The 17,770-nt window shown below is 41.5% G+C and overlaps 1 protein-coding gene across 1 annotated transcript in view; it reads left to right on the top strand.

Moving 5' to 3' along the window:
- Positions 1 to 737: 737 nt before the first annotated feature.
- Positions 738 to 17,770, top strand: part of GALNT9 (polypeptide N-acetylgalactosaminyltransferase 9) — a 189,019-nt gene continuing 171,986 nt past the window's right edge. The window contains exon 1 of the mRNA XM_048964547.1: positions 738 to 836. Within this exon, the coding sequence (XP_048820504.1) occupies positions 748 to 836 (89 nt within the window). The 5' untranslated portion in view covers positions 738 to 747. The remainder of the gene's footprint in view (positions 837 to 17,770) is intronic.

Raw genomic sequence — 17,770 nt, 5'->3', positions numbered from 1 at the left:
AACCTCAATATATGTTTGGTTTTTATGCACAGAATGCTCAGGTCCTGCCATTAGCTACAGTGAGGACACCCAGTACCAGATAACAAAGCGATGGCATGGATGTACTCTGAGGTCTGGATCTGAAGTGCTCTTCTTTAATCACACTTTTCTCCTGGTGGTCTCATTCTGTGTTCCCCCCATCAGTTCAATCCACAAATAAGGCTTTGTTTTTCTCCTATCAATATGTTGCATGTGCTAGAGGAAGGGGAGATTTGTACTTCAGTAACATTTGTGGTTACCACTAGAGATCTTGAGCTCATTCTTCTCCCTCCATTCCTTAGGCATTGCTGCTTCTGGTTCCTTGAGCAAATGGCTGCTGCTTGCTGGGAACATACCGTGTCCTGTGTGCCTGAGGCTGCGCAGTCCAAACCATTGGGGAGCAGCCTCCCTGTCTGCCAGCTGTTCTAGTTTAATTTGGTTTTCTGTTATGGCCACAGAGAGCTACAACTTGCCTCTGTGATCTTCCAATTCAGTTCTTCCATCCTTCCTGCCTTTATTACTTATTGCTCTCTGGGAGGCTTTGAGGCTTCCTGTAACTCAGAATGGTCTCAGATCAGAGACTTGTAACTTAGCCAAGAAGTTTAATAATCTACTCCATGGCCAAGTTCAGAGAGAGCCTTTTAAATAAATACCTGGGCTGGTGACACTTTAAACTTGGGGCTTTATGTTTAAGACAAGCAAGATCAAAGCAGCTGGTATTGCAGAAGGATGAATGCAAAGCCCACACAAGCTGGTGGAAGGCCAGCCTGCCACGCACAGTGCGTGGTGTGGAGACAGGGCACAGAACCCTTCCTCCTGTGAGTGGTCTCTTTATTGCAGTGCTGTAATTGCTTGTTAGCATCATTCAATGAACTCTATTTGACATTAGCAACAGTGCAGAAAGGTGAAGATGAGTATTGAAAAAACATTGCTTTGAAAGGCACTAGCTGAAGATCTTTGTTGTGGTTCCACATTGAGACTGTAGCTAAAATTTAGAAGACTTTTGGGTCTTGTGTTGGCCTTGGAGACTCCTCCACTGTAAAACAATAGAAATCCTGAGAACCCCAAGGATGGGATTGGGATTTTCAATGCTGCTTCTTGGGGTCCTTTTCGACCATACCACATTCCCTAAGCCATGGGAACTTAATTTGGCAATTTCTATCCAGGGCTCTTGGAGCCTCCATTTTCTTTAGAACATCTATACAGCTGTGTTTTGATACAGTATAATACTTTTCCCACTGTTTATCTTGGAACTGATCTTTTTTTAATTTGAAAAAAAAGCTTTTCTGTATCAAAGTTTCCCACATCATAGAAAGAAGCATTTGGCCAATATTGCCTAATGCTGATATGTTTCTCTGGTATAAAACAGCTGTAGCTGTCTCTTCTAGGAGCTGCATTTACACTGAGGTGCTGGGTGCACTTTGAGAGAGTAACTTGTGTATCGTGCCACCTCTGGTGCTGAGAGGTGGTGATCAACCAAATGTGTAAGGAAGTGTGGGTAGGAGAGCAGCTACCACCCAAGATCTTCATAAAGACAGAGTCCTGCTGTGGTAGAAATTTTGATTGCATCAAAGCCTTCAGTAACACTTCCTGAGTTGAGTGGGAGCCACTTGAGGCATCTTGGGAAGGGGATAAATGCAGGGCAGGTAGAACACGCCATCTTTATTTTAACCAAAGTCTGGTTCTTATATAAAGCAAGTAAGAAAACAGAGACTTCCTTATGCCATCATACTTTGTTCAACATACTGCTTTTTGATGCTTGTTTCAGAGTTTGACCCAATTTTAGCCCGTATGAAAGTCTTCCCTGGTCTGGATTTAATGTTTGCTGAAATTGAATTTGGAATGAGATCCAGTAAGAGGAAATATATCTTTAAATTTGATTGCTGAAAGAAATGCCTTTAATCTCTCTTGTTATTAGTACTGAAGGGGCTTTTGGAGAATAATAAAGCTATCACTCTAAGCCCCTTAATTCTTTTTTTTTTACTCATTTTTTCCTTTGCTTCTGCTTTTCTTTATTCTGATACGCATTTTCCTGCTGTTTTTGTGTCATTTTCTCCTTTTTCAAAGCCCTACATCTAGTGCACTTTTCCCTTCCTTCTCCCTAACTATTTTTAAAGTCTGTTTGTTTTCTCCTCTCCCTCCTCCCTTTTAAAGCCTTCATTCTGCTTCATATTCCCTGCCATAACTGAGCTCTTTGCTGCCATGTCCCTATTTCTACCAGCCTGTCACAAAGGCTGATCCATGGTGGGACACGGCATGTCTGCATTTGCTTTTCCATGAACCCCCTATGTGGGGCAGCTGCTGGCCTTGCTGACAACAGCCGCTGCCTGATGTTAGCCCAGAAGCTCTGCTTGTATGCACCACTCTGAGAGCTGTACAACACAGGAATATAGCTGGCTGTTATTTTTGCTGTGGCCAGTTACACTGCTCTCCTTTTACTTTGGAAGTAACTGTGTGCAGTTAGTAACAGTTAGCTACTGGCACTGCTTGTGTTAAACGGGGTAGCTGTAGTAAACGATGTCACTAAGATGGTTCGTTAGAATCAGGAATATCAGAGGAGGTAATAAAAATCAGACTCATCTGATGATACATACATAATCCTAAGCCTAATCCTAAGCCTTTTCTTGTGTCTAGACTAAGGAAAACTCAAGAGTCACAATTTCTATGGTGTTTGCAATGGAAATGCTTGCATATATAAATAAACCCTGCAAAACTGTGTTGTTGCTGATCAAATTATTATTTTATAATAATAAAATATTACAGTTACAGGTTACAGTTGTACCATCTCCTATTTGATACCTTGATACAAGCAGTTTGTGGTTGAAGAAAAGACTGACTTTTGTGGTAGAATGAGCTAGTTCTGTTGCCTGATCTGTGTCGTGTGATAACTACATTAATGCACCTTTCTGAGTGAAGAATTGGTGAGAGCTGTTAGCCATTGCTGCAGTACCTCAGGGTGGCATCCTGCAGTGGATTGAGCATCAAGAGAATTAAATATGAAATGAAGAGTAGAGGCAGACAGGAGGGCAGGAGTGAGAGCCTGATGTGGGGTTGCAGCGGAGTGCAGGCACAGGGCTGCGTTTTGGGTCCTTCTGCCCAGCCAGAGGACGACTGATTGCCCTTCTCTGTCAGCACTGTGGAATGGCAGATAATTGTACATCTCTATGCTGACCTTTCCTACTTAAATAAGGGCAACTTCTGCCCAGAAATGGTTGGTTTCAAGAGCTAATTACTGCTGAATTTTGCATGACTAATGCTTACCAGAACAACTATAGTGGACATTTAAATGTTTTTGGGTCTTTTTCCTTTCTCTTGAGAACATCTTGACTTACAAATTTGTGCTTGAAGTTTTGCCTGATTTAGGCATTTCTGAATCTCTATCTGAAATAAAGAATATAATAGCTTATTCTCTCGTTTTAAAACTCTGCTTAGGGAATTCAGAATTCTAGTGAACCAGCCGGACTGTTTATAAAAAGTCTTTGAACAAATAGAACAGTAGGCTTTTGGCAACGTTCCCTCTTCTAAAGGAGGGGGAAAAAGAATGAGAGCCCAATTATTGCTGAGGATAAAATACAATTAATTGTATGCTAGGATAAGCTGCTATGCATTGGCTTACATTGTGAGAGAGATGAGTTTTGATGATAAACAATCTCATCTGACTTTCATGTTGGTGTTTTTTCCTGGTAGTAAATATGGAAACGAGGGAAATGCAGAGCTGTCCTGGTACTGGGCATGATGAGTTGGATCTTCTAGAGTTGCTTTATATAGGGAACTATGTCTAAGTATTGAGAAATGTTCAATCCTGGTAATGGACATCAGGTAGTATAATGCATGCCAGATAGTTCAGTGCTCAAGCTTCTCAAAATGGGCAGCCCTATCTGGGCTGGCATCACTTGGCTAAGAAGGATTATGCTTTTTCAGTGCTGTTTCCAAAAGCTAGCCCTTGAATTCTTGTTAAAATTTCTGCTTTATATTAGGGATTGGGAGACAGGAGCAGGGAGGGGGGAGGAATAAAAGGACCTGTTCTTTTGAGCTTGTGGAGATAGGGACATGCTTTAATGAGGAATGAGATACAGGCTGTGGGCTCCTTCTGAAGCACGTAATTGGCATTGAAAAATACTCTGTAATACCAGGCAGCATTACCAGGGCCAGTATGTCTCAGAAAGATCCAAGCTGTAATGAAAGCTCTGTATTTTGTAAACAGATGTTTGCATCTAGATGTACTACAATCTGCCACATGTTTTATATTCACCTAGATTTATAGTGTATGTATGTGGATATGCAGGTGCACAACTTTATATGAAGGAGTCTAAACTGGATGAGTGACTTGGAAATATAAAACAAGGGGGCAATGGCCTGTTTCTGTGACCTGGAGTGACAAATTTCTTTTATGAAACTGGACTTCATTTTTAAAATCCCTGATAGGCTGCTTTTCCACTTAATTTAGTTTCAAAGATATCTTGGTTTTAGGCAGCTGTCTAAAATATCTGCTGATCAATCCATTCAAATCTGTTTAGGCTATCCTTAGGTAGAGAACTGAACAGGGAAAATGGTTTACACAGTGAATCCCTAATAGGGTGAGTTTGAATAAGCAAACTCCATGTAACTTTTGCCTTAAATATTAATGCGTTAATTTTCCTTGACTGCAAGATCAACAATACTCACTCTTGTCTCCTACTGTTAAAATGAAGTTATCATGAAGCAAAAGGTGAGATACTGAATGTGAAAGCAAGTTTTGTAAGACTTAAGGCCTTAAGGATGATCAGATCTCAAGTGGCTTGGTAGAAATATCATGTAGAAGAACAGACGCAGCCTGAAGGTCCATGGGGTTCCACTGGTGCTGAGTGCTGCTGTCAGATAGCTGGACAGGAGGTGGGTGGCTTCAGTGTCCGTCTGCTGAAGGGCAGTTTGATGCATTGCTTCTCAGGACCGTCCTTACCTGTTGTCGGTAACTCCGTGTTGGATGGTCACCATCCTGATGCAGCAGAGCGACTGTCCCAAGGCCTTTGCAATAGAGTGCTTTTGGAATCCAGGGGGCAGCTGCTGCTACGCAGGGGCTGAGCTCACCTGGGCGGCAGCGACTGGTGGAAGATGCAGTCTGAAGTCCCCAGATTTCTGAACTGATGAACTGCTTGAGGGTAAAGCTCATCAAACCCTACTTGCCCCTGTGATGTTTTGCAAAGAGGATGGGGTGTTTATCTGAAAATTTACTGATGTGCTTTCTTAAGTATAAATATCATTTCCTTTCAGATACTTGCTGGCTCCCATTTGTCAAAGTGACAGCCAGCCAGAAAGCAAACATCTCAAAAAATGATAAAATTAGCTGCAATTGATACTGCATTCAAAGTAATATGATCAAGACTGCAAGCTTAGGTTCAATTTTATCTTGCAGAATGCAGATGGCACCATTTCAGAAGGACTTGATTTTTACAGTAACCAAGAGCTGATAAGCACAGATCAATTTACAGTTCTTGTTGGCCATCTACGCTTATTAGGAAAATAAAATGTTAGGGGAAACAATGCTGACATCTGCTACAGGGTGACAGTTATGAGCTGTCACTGACTCCAGAACAAAATGCCAGATTACACAATTTTTGAGGACTGAATGCTGATTCACACTATTGCTGGTGCACGCTGAATTTAGTGAGGTGGAATCCAGTTGGGTCTTCACAATTGGAATTTTCATTGCAGGTGAATAAATAAGCATTGCAGGTGAATAAGCATTGACTAAAATCTCACTACTACTCCAGTGAAGAGCTCAGGCAAGAGCCTAAAATTTGGGTATTTGAGATAACACAAGGTTGTTACTGTTACTAATAGCTTGGGAGCTACTCTGGTCAGAAGTAAAACAATTTTCCAGTGTTTGGGTCTATACTTTCATATGTGATAGCTGTGCCTTTTGATCTGTGTTAATGTGACTTTTTGTTTTCCTGCTTGATGCCTTCGGGTCATTGAGATCTCTGCAGTGTCACTGGTTCATTGCCGAAAATCACTATTAAGCTTAAATTTAGCACAGAATATTATAACGTTGTTAACTCTTGCATCATTAAGGTGCCTTTTGGTCATGGTCTTGAACAAAAGAATGGAGGGTTTGCTGGCATTGCAGATACTTATTTTTCCTGAGTGCCTTCACATTATTATCACATGGCCTGTTTCTTCCTTTCCCAATTGGGTGTGATTGATCCTGCCTGGAGAGATGAAGCTCTGGGGTTGCCTTGTCACTGTCACCCACTGCTGTAATGCTGTAATGCAGTGTTGATGAAGCCGTAAATCAAGTCTTCTCTGTAGTAGATACTTTGAGAAAGCTAAGTGTCTTAAAAGGTCTGTACAGTTCATTATCTAGATGCTACATTGATCATCTTTTTCCAAGTTCATACAAGCAAGATGTTTCCTGGTATAAGTGGAGGGGTGGCTGCTGGCAGAAAGCTCTCTGTGAAGGGATTTTTTTGTGAATCTTTCTGATACTTTACCTGCTTGCAAGATCCTTTCCTTTGGCTCTGTGAGGTCCTGCTGTAGGTGTAGGCTGAGGTGTTCCTGTCCTGTGTGGAAGTACTGGCAGCAATTGCAAAAGGGAGTAATGCGGAGTTTGAGAATAAGGCTTTTTGGCAGCTTTTGCTAGCAGCAAATCCTGAGTTTATGAACGCCTACAAAAAGAATGTCAGAAGTCAGCGCCATGCTAAAGAAAGCCTGAACTAATCTTTCAATTTTGGGCTGTAAGAGACTGTTTTACAGTGATGTGTGCATGCACACCACGTGCTTTTGTATGTGTGTATAAATAAAACCTGGCCTCTGATTCTTGTAATCTCTTCCACCTGGAAGAAAAACCATGGTATTATGTGGGGTTTTCAGTACGCTCAGAAGAAAAGCACATTTTCAATCAATGTGTGCAAGACAGCCTTTAGGTAATGTGTACAAAAAGCCTTGCAGGGAAGCTGTGAACTACCTTGAATGCTCTGCTCATGCGTTTGGGAAGTGGCTGTGTTGTTTCCATTATAGATCACCTGTAAATGCTTTCTTCTGAATGCATTGCTCCTATTCAAACTGTCATCTAACCATCAGCTCAGTGAAACACCAGACTTTGAGAAAATTTTGAGAGCACAGTTCCTTGTCAGACTCTTTAATGTGTCCAGTTAGGTTAAAATAACCTGCTGATGTGTGCTGCCATCAGCAGCTTCATTGGCTTGGGCACACTGACATGTGGAGTGGCTATATTAAAAATGTGCTCAACTCCATCTGTCCTGGATCAGGTTAAGTTGTAAGCAAGTTCTCCAACAGGAAATCCTCTTGCTGAACTCCTGATCCTGGAGAGGATGATGCTGGGAGTGAGCACATGTCCAACTGCATGAGAAACAGACGTGTCCAGGTGATGCAGCTGTTTAATGATGTGCTGGGGTTAAGGCTGCCTGTGGTCTTGAAACTGTCTTGCTGTAGCAAGGGGTTGGCCAGAGCTTCCATTCTTAACAGAGGTAGCACTGCATCACACTGCCTGTTTCCCAGCCCTTTTGTAAAGTATCAGGTAGAAATGTGTGGTACACAAGGACTTTGTGTTTAACTTCTTGCTCTTCAACTTGACTTCTAACAGTTTGCTTGTAGCACAGAACTAAGAACATATTTGCCTTTGGTGTCAGGACAGCCTGACTCCTCTGCTTTGCAAAGCAAGTAAATGGTGCTTGCTGATTGCTCTGACACAAAGCAGTGCCTGTGCTTCGGCTGCCTTGCTCGCAAGGCAGGAGAACGTGTACTAACCTTGACTCTAATGTGTAGACACTGGAAGGTCAGTGCGTACTGCACATTAAAAAAGAACCTCATGGGTGGCAATTGAGAGAATCTGACCGTACAGCTCAATTAAAAAAAAAAAGAGCTACAGAGATAGGTTAATGGCTTGTGTTCCCCAATAGTAGCTGAACAGTGATCAGAGAAGGGAAGATGGCCCAGCTTTCACATGCTCCTTCAGAGCTCTCCAGAACATGGCTTTCCACATGCCGACAGAAAGCTGATGATGACTTCATCTAAAACATTGTAAATAGCAAAGGATTGCAGAAATTAACTCATCTTAAAAATCAATAGCATTTAAGATGTGTGTTCCAAACAGTGACAACACTAATCTGAAAGTGTTCCCTGATTCAGCTGAATGGAAATATCCATTAGAGAACAGGATGCTTCCCACTGTTCCACCCACGCCTTTCTCTTGCTCGGAAGTAATTCATGTTCCTTCGCAGCTGGTAATGGCAATGAATTTCTCTGCAACTCTGAGGTCCTGAGGAACGAGGAGAAATAGCAAAAGAAGTCAGTCCCAATGTGCCTTTGCCAAAAGATAAACGAACAGCTTAGATTTGATGTCAGGCAGGTAGGGTTGGTTTGGTCCCACAGAGGTCTGGGAGTGGGTTTTGAGGTGGGCTTCAGGGGTTTGCAGGCAATGATTTTTAGCCAGATTTTTTTTTTTTTTTTTTTTTTTCTGAATTTAGAAGTGCTTGGTTTTAGGACTGGGAAGGGTGAGTGAGTAGGAGTTAAAATGACCAATAAATAAATAAATAAAAGGGAAGAAATACAGAAAACCCAGGCAATTTTTTAAAATGAAGGATGGAATGCCTGATAGCATGGGTAGCAAAGGGCTGACAGATCTGCCTGAGCACATTTTCCTTGCTGCTAGCCGGTGTGGCTGACACTGGCCTGGGGTTCCCACTGCTGGGACAATGGGGACTGTCAGGTTACAAGACAGTGATGAGGACTTGATGTAGGATGATGTTTGGAAGAATATTTCAGGACCCCATCATAGGTGTAGCAGACATGGGCTAGGAGCATCTAATCTGGCAATCCAAATTTCTTGCAGGATTTTGAAGGAATGTATAGGCCATGGATGACTGGCTACAGGTGTTATTCTTTAATATTAAAATGGGACTGAAAACGTGGGTCTCTTTTAAAGGTAGTCACTCATGTAGAAATCAATTACATTTTCTCAAGGGCATTAGTAATTCATTTCTCTGGAATGAAAGGAGGGGAGGTCATTCAGAGAAGAGCGCCTTCATATCACACAGATTTTTATTTAAACTTAAGCTGCGTTTGTGGGTATGGCTTCTGCTTCCTTCCCTCCAGAATGATGGGCACTGCTGCTGGCCATGAGGTGTAATTCTGCTCCATTACATCATGCCTTCTGGTCTACTCACAAAAGCAGACTTAGCAGTAGCAGAGACCTGAATGCAACAGCATTACTGCAAAGCAATCTGAGCTCCAGAGTCACTGCTTCAACAGCCTCCTTAAAAGTTTGGCTAGACAGCAACCTGCAAGCTGCCAGGGTAAATGCAGAATGACTTCAAACTGGGCTCTGTTTCAAATGTAGTTTAACACTGATTTCAGCTGGGTGAAATTCTCTCTGTGGGGATCTGCAGTATGCGGAACCTCACTCCAGTCTTTCTTATGCTGCATCACCTTAGTTTATCTGGAGAGAGCTTGTGTGCTCAGTTCTTTATGCATTAGCTGATTCTCTGCTGACCTCAGTGCTCCTCCATTACTCCCAGCAGTCGGCTTCAAGAACAAAAGGAAGTTTCGTTATTACAGATCAGCTGCAGCCAGAGAGAAATGGGCTGAGATTCAGGGAGCAGCAGACAAAGTGAGAGTGTGTATATGCTAAATTCTTTCTTCCTTAAACACAATGAAATAATGCTGAGGGGAAAACTAGAAACTCAGGTGGAATGAGAATCTTTAACTACTAGCAAGCATCCCCCTAGTAATTTATATCATTAAAATATATTTGAGTGCTGATCTCTGCTTCTTTTTATTTTTAAGGCCGTCTGTCCTTGCAGAACGATCCTTTGCTCTTTCTAGAATCCACCAGTGAAAAATAACCCAAAGACAAACATAGTGTTGGGACAAAATGAACCAACGAGTTCTATGGGGAGCAAAGAATTCTCTTGCCTTTTTTATACAACCCTCTTCTGTACTTCTGCTACACAGTCACTTCCAGGAAGAATCCTCTCTACTTCAAAATGTCCATTGCTTGGTAGAGATATCTCAGTCTCTGCTCTTTAAGAGAATCATCCATGAAGGCACTGCTGGTGCTGCTGCTTGCAGTAGGACTCAAGTGCAGATTTTGATAAGTATGCTTGCACAGCTCCACTGCAGGGTTTTGCTTTTTGATTTCACTGTGTCTGCTGTGCTTGGAGGATCAGTTTGTTCCTGGTATACTACCCAGGTATTATTTTTCAATGGCTCCTGCACTGCCTCTGAAAAACCTGTTGCAGAAAGGACTGCACATCCTGGTCTGAGAAGTCTGTAACAGTTATAAAGGAAGTTGTGCTTCCTCTCTTTCCTGGCACAGTCTACCTCTGATGGCACACTCCTGCAAAACTGGGCAATAGTTTTGAGCTGCAGCACGTTTTATGTGGTAATCTGGTGATGGGACCCAGAGACAAGGGCCTTACTGTTGGTACCTGACTCCTTCCAGCTCAGCTGTGCAGTCCCTTGAATTGATTTGGATACAACATCTTTCAGAGTCTTTGTACACCTGAATAAATTTTCTTTATGCTGCTTTAACTGACATTGAAGTCTATGTTAGCCCAGATGAAATATTAGAGGTTGGTTTTACAAGAGAAAGTTGAGGTCCTTAACCATAGCAGCAGGCTACCCTAACATGCTATCATTAACTTTATGCATCACACCAAATACTAGATGCTGGTTGAGTGATCCTGAACACATAGCAACTTCTTCTGTAGTATCTTGGTATTAAAAATATATCAAGCACTTTGCCTTTTCAAGTGCATTTAGATGCCTTTTGAACCAAGCGTGCTGTCAAGTCAGCAAGCAGCGTGACAGTCTCTGTAAAAAACAAAACCAAAAAAAAACCCACCCAAGAACAAATCCATTCTTAGTTCAAAGCAAAGGAACAATGTTTTACCAGGGCATATGAGTCAGCACAAAATCTGGGATTTCTTTTTGTTTATCTAGGCATTGTAATGGAACGGTGGCACACTGATATTGGTCTCCATGGGAGTATAGTGCATCAAAATCACCTACTTATAAGAAGCAAGCTTCTTTTTAGTTTATGAAACATGGCGTGGAATTAAACTGCGTCTCTGTCCTGGTTGCATTCCTCCAGCTCTAGCCTGGCTTAGTAAGGTACAAACTATTTGTGTGGCAGGCATCTTAAAAACCAGCAAGAAGTTTCTGTGCTGCAGAGCCAGCTTCTCACAAAGCATCTTTCATGTTGGGAAGATGAGTGAAAGCCTTTGGGTTAGGCAGGGCAGCAAGGCCTCAGGGGTGACTGCAGCTGTGATCCCACTTGAGGCTTTTTGAATCTGAGGGAGCAGGGCTGACCTGGCAGCTGCCTCGCAGAGGCTGCCTGCAGTTCCAATCACAGCTCCTTTGGGGAAGGATCTTTAATTCCAGAGGCAGCTGTGCTTGAGGCTAATAAATTTTCTTTTGCTCTTAATGCTGCAAACTTACAGTAAAAATGGAAGTCTTGTGAAACTATTCTGCAGCCAACCCCATCTTCCTGGGGGTGCGGAGGCACAGAATTCAAAGTGCCTGAACCAAATGAGGCAGCAGGAGCCCAGAGAGTGGAAAAAGCCATTTAAAGCTCTTCTGCTTGTCTCTTTTACTGCTGAACTTGTTGTGGGGGTAGATGTTAATTTAATGAGTGCTCATTAAATGATGTTTCAGTAGCTGGGATAGGTCCCAGCAGGTTCCTCGAACATGACACAGGATTTTGTTTTGTATTGTTTGGCTTAATTAATTTATCTGAGGGGCTGTTACAGTCGTAACAGAAGAGGGTATAAAAATACCATTGGACAAAACTTCCTGGAGAGTACTTCCACTTGTTCCCACCTGTGCCCCTGGTATTTTCATGATGAGATTTGAAATATAGTTCAGCTTTCAATATTGATTTTTTTTTTTTTTTTTTTTTTTTTTTTATCTAAAACCTTTGAGCTAAAATATTTTTTGAAATGTTAAAAGCAATAGCTTCACATAAGGAAAAATAATGCTAGGCAATTTGAAGTTAATCAGTATTTATCTGAGGATTTTGCCTAGGGGGTAGGAGGGACCAAACCAAACACATTTCACTTGGGACCAACCTGAAGCAGTTTCCCACAATGTTTTTTTCCCATTTTCCAGAGAAGAGCAGTTGTTCACACAACGCTGTTATCAACATGAGTTGAAATAGATTAATTCCACTGCAGATGTCCAGTTGTAAGTGAAGCATGACATGCTAGAAGCGTCATTTAAAATGGAAAAAATAAGCTGCTCATCTGGAATTGAAGCTCAGTGGAAAGGAGGAAAAAGTAGTAGTTTTGAATCAAGGAAACTGCTCAAAACTGGCCACAAATGATGCTTTTCAATATTGCCCCTGAACACTAATAACTGACATTACCAGAGCAGCCATCTTGCATTAGCAGTAACTGAGGACTAGTTAATAATAAGGATTACTGCTTGTACATTGTTCAAGTCCTTTAATGACTCAGTATGCACAATAAGCTGTAAAATATTTACCATTTTCAGGATTCAGAAGGCTGTCAGTAGGCTCTGGAGGGACGTCTGTCTCTGAGATGTGTCTGCAGGCTCCAGCCTACCCATAAAGGTGATGTTCCAGCACCCCATTCCAGAAATATCTCTTGCTCATGTAAGGTGAAATGCAGGTTCAACATGTGAACAGTGCTCAAACAGTCAAGCCTCTCAAAAAAGCAGTAAGGTCCCTTTCCTTCACAGCACAGCTTATTTCACTTCTTCAGTACTGGCTGTGCAATGTCCTCTGGGCTCCAGACCCTCCTCAGCTAACAGGAATAGAGTAAAAACACCCCAAGGTCTTCAGTCCTGCTGTTTTCCATATCACTGAGTGAGAAAACTCAGATCAGTCACAGAGCAAATGAGTAGAATGCTCTACAGCTAATTTTGTGTTAAAACCCACATTTTTCCTTACTGGGACTAACAGCTTATCAGTGTGAGTCAGGCCTGGAGAAATGAAACGCTGTTACGTGGGTTTACATATAAATTAGCTCATATTTTCTCAGAGGCAGACTGGACCTTTTCCATTAGTCTAGCAAAAAAATTCCCAGTGATTGGGGTTTCAAAGGCCGATGCAGCTTCTGCAGTGGGAATACTTGCTGATATTACAATGGAGTTTCTAGAGGAGGTAAGGTGCAGCCTGAGGGTTTACTAATAGCTAAAGTGATGTGCCTTCTAATTGTAAAGGCAACATTATTTAAACAAATTCAGCTCTCTGTGGTATAAATATTTCAGGGAAATACAGAGACAATTTCAATTCCTTCTGGTAAGTAACATGTCAGAGGGTGCAAATTTTATTTTAAAATAAACTCTGTGTTAGTGTTTTCATGTGTCTGAAGCAGTCAAAGTACAGACAAGGAAAACTAGAGGGTTGAAGATATTAAAGACAATTCAGGATGTAAGGACCAGAATGAACTTATTAATGGGTGAGAACATTCTGTATCATGAATCAGTTCTGAAGTGACTAATCCTCTGGTATCGAACATGGCAACTGAGGAATGTTGACTCCTACAAGGGCCACTGCTCAGCACTTTGGCCTTAGTGTGGATGGGAGCAGCCAATTTTGTGCTGGTTGGTGCTGGAGGTTTCTGATGATTATAATACAAGTGTAGTTGGGCAGATGGGGAGCTGAGATGAGAGAAGGGTAACTGAGACTTCAACCTGGACAGCTGGCATGAGTCCCAGGCTGGGAAGCATAAATACTTGGTGTTTCTTGGGTAGAAGAGCAATGCCTCTTTAGAAAGGAGCAAGGAGACTGCCAGAAATGAGTGCAAGAATGGTGGTTGTAGTTGCTTTTCATTACTTTCTTTTAAAAATAATTTTTATTACTTTCATTTAAAAATAAAGCTGGGGAAGGGACTGACTTTCCTGAGGACATCTATAGTACTTTACATAATAGACCTGTAGCTTCTGGATGATTTAATGATGATGTAGAATGTGATTTTATAGCAAACTTCCTCTACTTCATGCCAGTCCCCAAAACGATACCTCCAGGAAAACCTTTCATTTTCTTTAAAAGTTCCCACTCCTGTTCTTTGTTCTTGCTTCCTTTGTTTTAGCTGAAGCCCCAATGCTTTTCCACATTGTTGAAGGGAGAGTGCTTGGTTACCTTGCTTCAAAAAGCAATCATATCCCTATAAATGTTTGCCTTAAGTTATCTGCTTCTAAGGCTTCCTGAATGGAACTGGAATCTGATAAAACTGAAGGCGATCTAATACAAGCAGACAAGTCATAGCAGAAAATCAGTGCAGCGGTGTTAAATCAACAAAACCCTGGTAATGAACTCTTGTCTTGTAGACAGAGAACAGCTCTCAGAATTGCAAATTGTTTTCATACTCCAATACTCTTTCCATTATAAAGCAATTAACTCTCTTCCATATTTTTTTTTAAGAAAAAAAATTGTTTCAAACTCAAACATGACATTTTTCTCTCTTTCCAAATATCTTTTTGCAATTTCTTGTCTTTACTGCGTTGGATGAAGGATTCACATTCTTCATCATGTCTTGGACACAACAGCTGAGGTGAATTTTCACCTATTCAGTTTCCTAGAGAAAATGTGTTGTTTAGGATTGACTTCTAATAATTTTTTCCATGATATTTGTTTCATACGTATGCAGAAGAATTCCTCCATCTTCACAAGGTAGATTTCAGCAAATTGATTTACCTTAAGTTGTTATTTCCACAAATAGTCATAGCAAATCTCAATTACCACCATGGTATGCATTAGAGAGTTTATGCCACGTCTTCAGAACAGCTGTTATTGTTCATAACTGGAAGTACTTGACTTGGCCATCGTCTTTCAGTGTGTTTTACTTCCCCTGCCTGCTCTTTGAACTAATCAACAGCAATCAAGAGGGGAGAGGAAACACTGCGCGCAGAAAGAAACAAGCTGCTCATTCATTCCATGCTTGAAGAAGCAAGAAGTGCACTTGGAAAATAAAATTTTATCTTTCTTAATACAGCAGCAACAATGACAAAAAAGTCCAGCTGCAAAAGTTCTATGAATATGTTTAAGACAGATTCATACTGATTTGGAAACATGACCTCAGACTTCCTAATTTAATCCTTTTTTAAGCTTCTCTATGTGCTACTATTCATATAATTAGACAATATTCTAAATGAAAATAGAAATTGAGTGTTTTCCTCAAAATGAAGCATGCAGCTTTACGTCTTGAAACTTTTACAGGATGAAAAAAATATTTTGTGCCTGTGTTTTATTTTATTTAATTTGTGTTTTCTTCTTGGCAAACAGAAAGGTTTTGCCTTGAGGTGCTTTGTTAGGGAGGTGACCTCATCACAACATCCACTATTTATTCTTCTTTTTGGTGGAAAAAAAAAAGCCAAATATTTACTGGCAAAAAAAAAAAAAAAAAAAAAAAAAAGAGATGCATGGATGATATAGAAGTGCTCTTATAAGTTCTGCCTTTTTTTTTTTTGGCTCTGATTTTAATGGCAAAAAGGCATGGAAAAGGCACTTGGAATCCACAGGGGAGAGAGGAAATTAGACAGCAGCTGACATGACTGAATTCTAAACTACTGAATATTTTACAGTTAGATTAGATAATGCTAGGTTGTGCTAAGCATAGCATCAGCCTGTCTGGGGCTTTTGTTTTCAGATGCAATTTGAAAATTGAAGCCAGCAGCCAAAAACATTTAATATCTTTAACTCAAGGCATGAGTCACCATCGTGCCCAGCACTGGCGTAAGGCCCCTCTCTCACAGTGCTTGGCACTGGGTTCTAGGCTGGGAATTCTCCTGTTTTAGTTCTGCTTTGTTCTATTTCACTTTTTTTTTTAGTAGAAAGTTGAGCATTCAGTACTAGCGTGTCGAATTGGCTGATCCAATAGAAACAGCAACGTATATCATAGAACTGAGAAGATGTACTTAGTTAAACTCAAGATGATGTCGCTGAATACAAAATAGCCGTTTACTTTGATATTTTAAATATGGTCACAAATGTTTATGAGGCTGAAAATAAAAGCACAAAGCCGCATATTTTGCAGTCAGACAATTGCAAGTTCATTAGGCTGAGACGCAGCCTAGAGCATCGTGTATGAATCCCTTTGGATGGAGATGGGGTGAGGGTGAGTGCCAGACATCTGCTGGTGTGGATCAGTGAACTGAGGATAATTTTATTCTACTCTTTATTCTTCCACTATAAACCAAATGAATGAAAATAAAAGTTCTGGAAGTCTTTCTTGACAATGGTGAACACTTGCAAGTTGGATCAAAAGAGAGAGATGCCTGGGTCTTGCTAAGAAACATTTTTTTTGTGGCCACGTTGTGCCTTTAGGGCAGCCTTGAGGTTCTGCTGTAGGATGAATCTGAAGGCACCTTCCCAGTGCAGCTTTGCGGTTGTTCAGGTGTTGCAGATGGAATCGTGTCCCCTCAGTCATGTGTTGATCATCTCTCCTCTACAAGTGGTGATTCGTTGGATCTGTTGGTTTGCTAGGTGTGGATCTTCCTCCTCTGTCTGGAAACAGGCAGTGTGTTTTTCACCCTTGGGGCTGTGGTAGGTGCTCAAGGGGCTGCTGAGTTGAAGGTCAAGCTGCTTTTTCCTTCTGTAAAAGAAAAGATGTGGTGCTTATTTCAGTGTTGTAACATTTTGCTGCCATGAGGGCCCCTTTACGAGGTAATGCCTCTTAACATGTGGCACTGGAGCCATTATTTGGTTACTGGAGCACAAAAATTGTTTGGCAGGAACTTGTCAGTGCATATGCTACCAGGAACAGCAGGCCAGGAGTGTGCAAATACATGTTTTCTCCTTAACAGATCTCAAGTTATTTATTTTCAGGATTGTTTTAAACTCTCCTGGATTATTGTTTTTTTATAGGCTGAATTGCTGCTGCTGTTAGCAAGGAGGTAAGGAGCTGGCTTTTGAGGAGTTTTCATGCTCTTCAGAGGAATGCAATGAGAAAGGTGTTACGTCCTGCTGCAGCACCAAGGCCGTGAGTTTAGGATCTGTACCCATGTCACTGGCCCTGAGTGAGTTTGTGCTTCCCTGGGAAGCCTGCCAGGCTGGCAACACCGTGTAGTTGTGATCCTACTGTACAGTACCCACTTGCTTCACACAAATGACTTGGGAGGGAATGGTGCCAATACTTCTAACACTGGAATGAAGCCTCCCTCCGTTCTTACAGCATTCACGTGTGAGGAGAGGACAGGGATTAGAAGGGTTTGATTTTGTTGCAAGAAAGCATTGTCTTCTGCTCCTTATGCTCCATAGCAGTGACCACCCAGGTATCCAGCTCTTCACTCTGCCTCGTGTGAAGTGCCTTGACTTGAGATCTGTGGTCAGTTCACACCGACTGCACTGCCTGCTTTCTCTTTCTCTCTTTTTTTCTTCTATTTTTTAGAACAGATGTGTGCACACTACTTCTTCTGTTGGCCTCTTATTTTTCTTTCCCCACTACACAGCCACAGTCTCTCGCATTGTGCTGACATGCAGAAGTTGTGTGGGGAGACATTAGCATATATGCCAAGCTCTACAGAATGTACTGTGTAACCTTTTATTGGGCAAGCTGTTTTCATTTTCTCACCTAACAGTCTTCCTCTGCCGTGTCCTCCCTGATTAATATGTTCAAGGCATCACCCATTTCTCCAATAAAATAGCTTTTTTTTTATGGCAGCAACAACTTGTTGTCCAGTGCATTCAGTAGGAAAGGTGCCTTAAATCTTTTCATTATCTGTGTGAAACCTGTTGGAGGTTGTAGTGGAAAAGGCAGAAAGTGATTGCCAAATGCAGTCACCACTTGGT

The sequence above is a fragment of the Lagopus muta genome, chromosome 17 (genome assembly GCF_023343835.1).
Source record: "Lagopus muta isolate bLagMut1 chromosome 17, bLagMut1 primary, whole genome shotgun sequence".
Taxonomy (NCBI): Eukaryota; Metazoa; Chordata; class Aves; order Galliformes; family Phasianidae; genus Lagopus; species Lagopus muta.
Note: the sequence above shows the minus strand (reverse complement) of the source record. Positions and strands in the feature narration are given on the sequence as shown.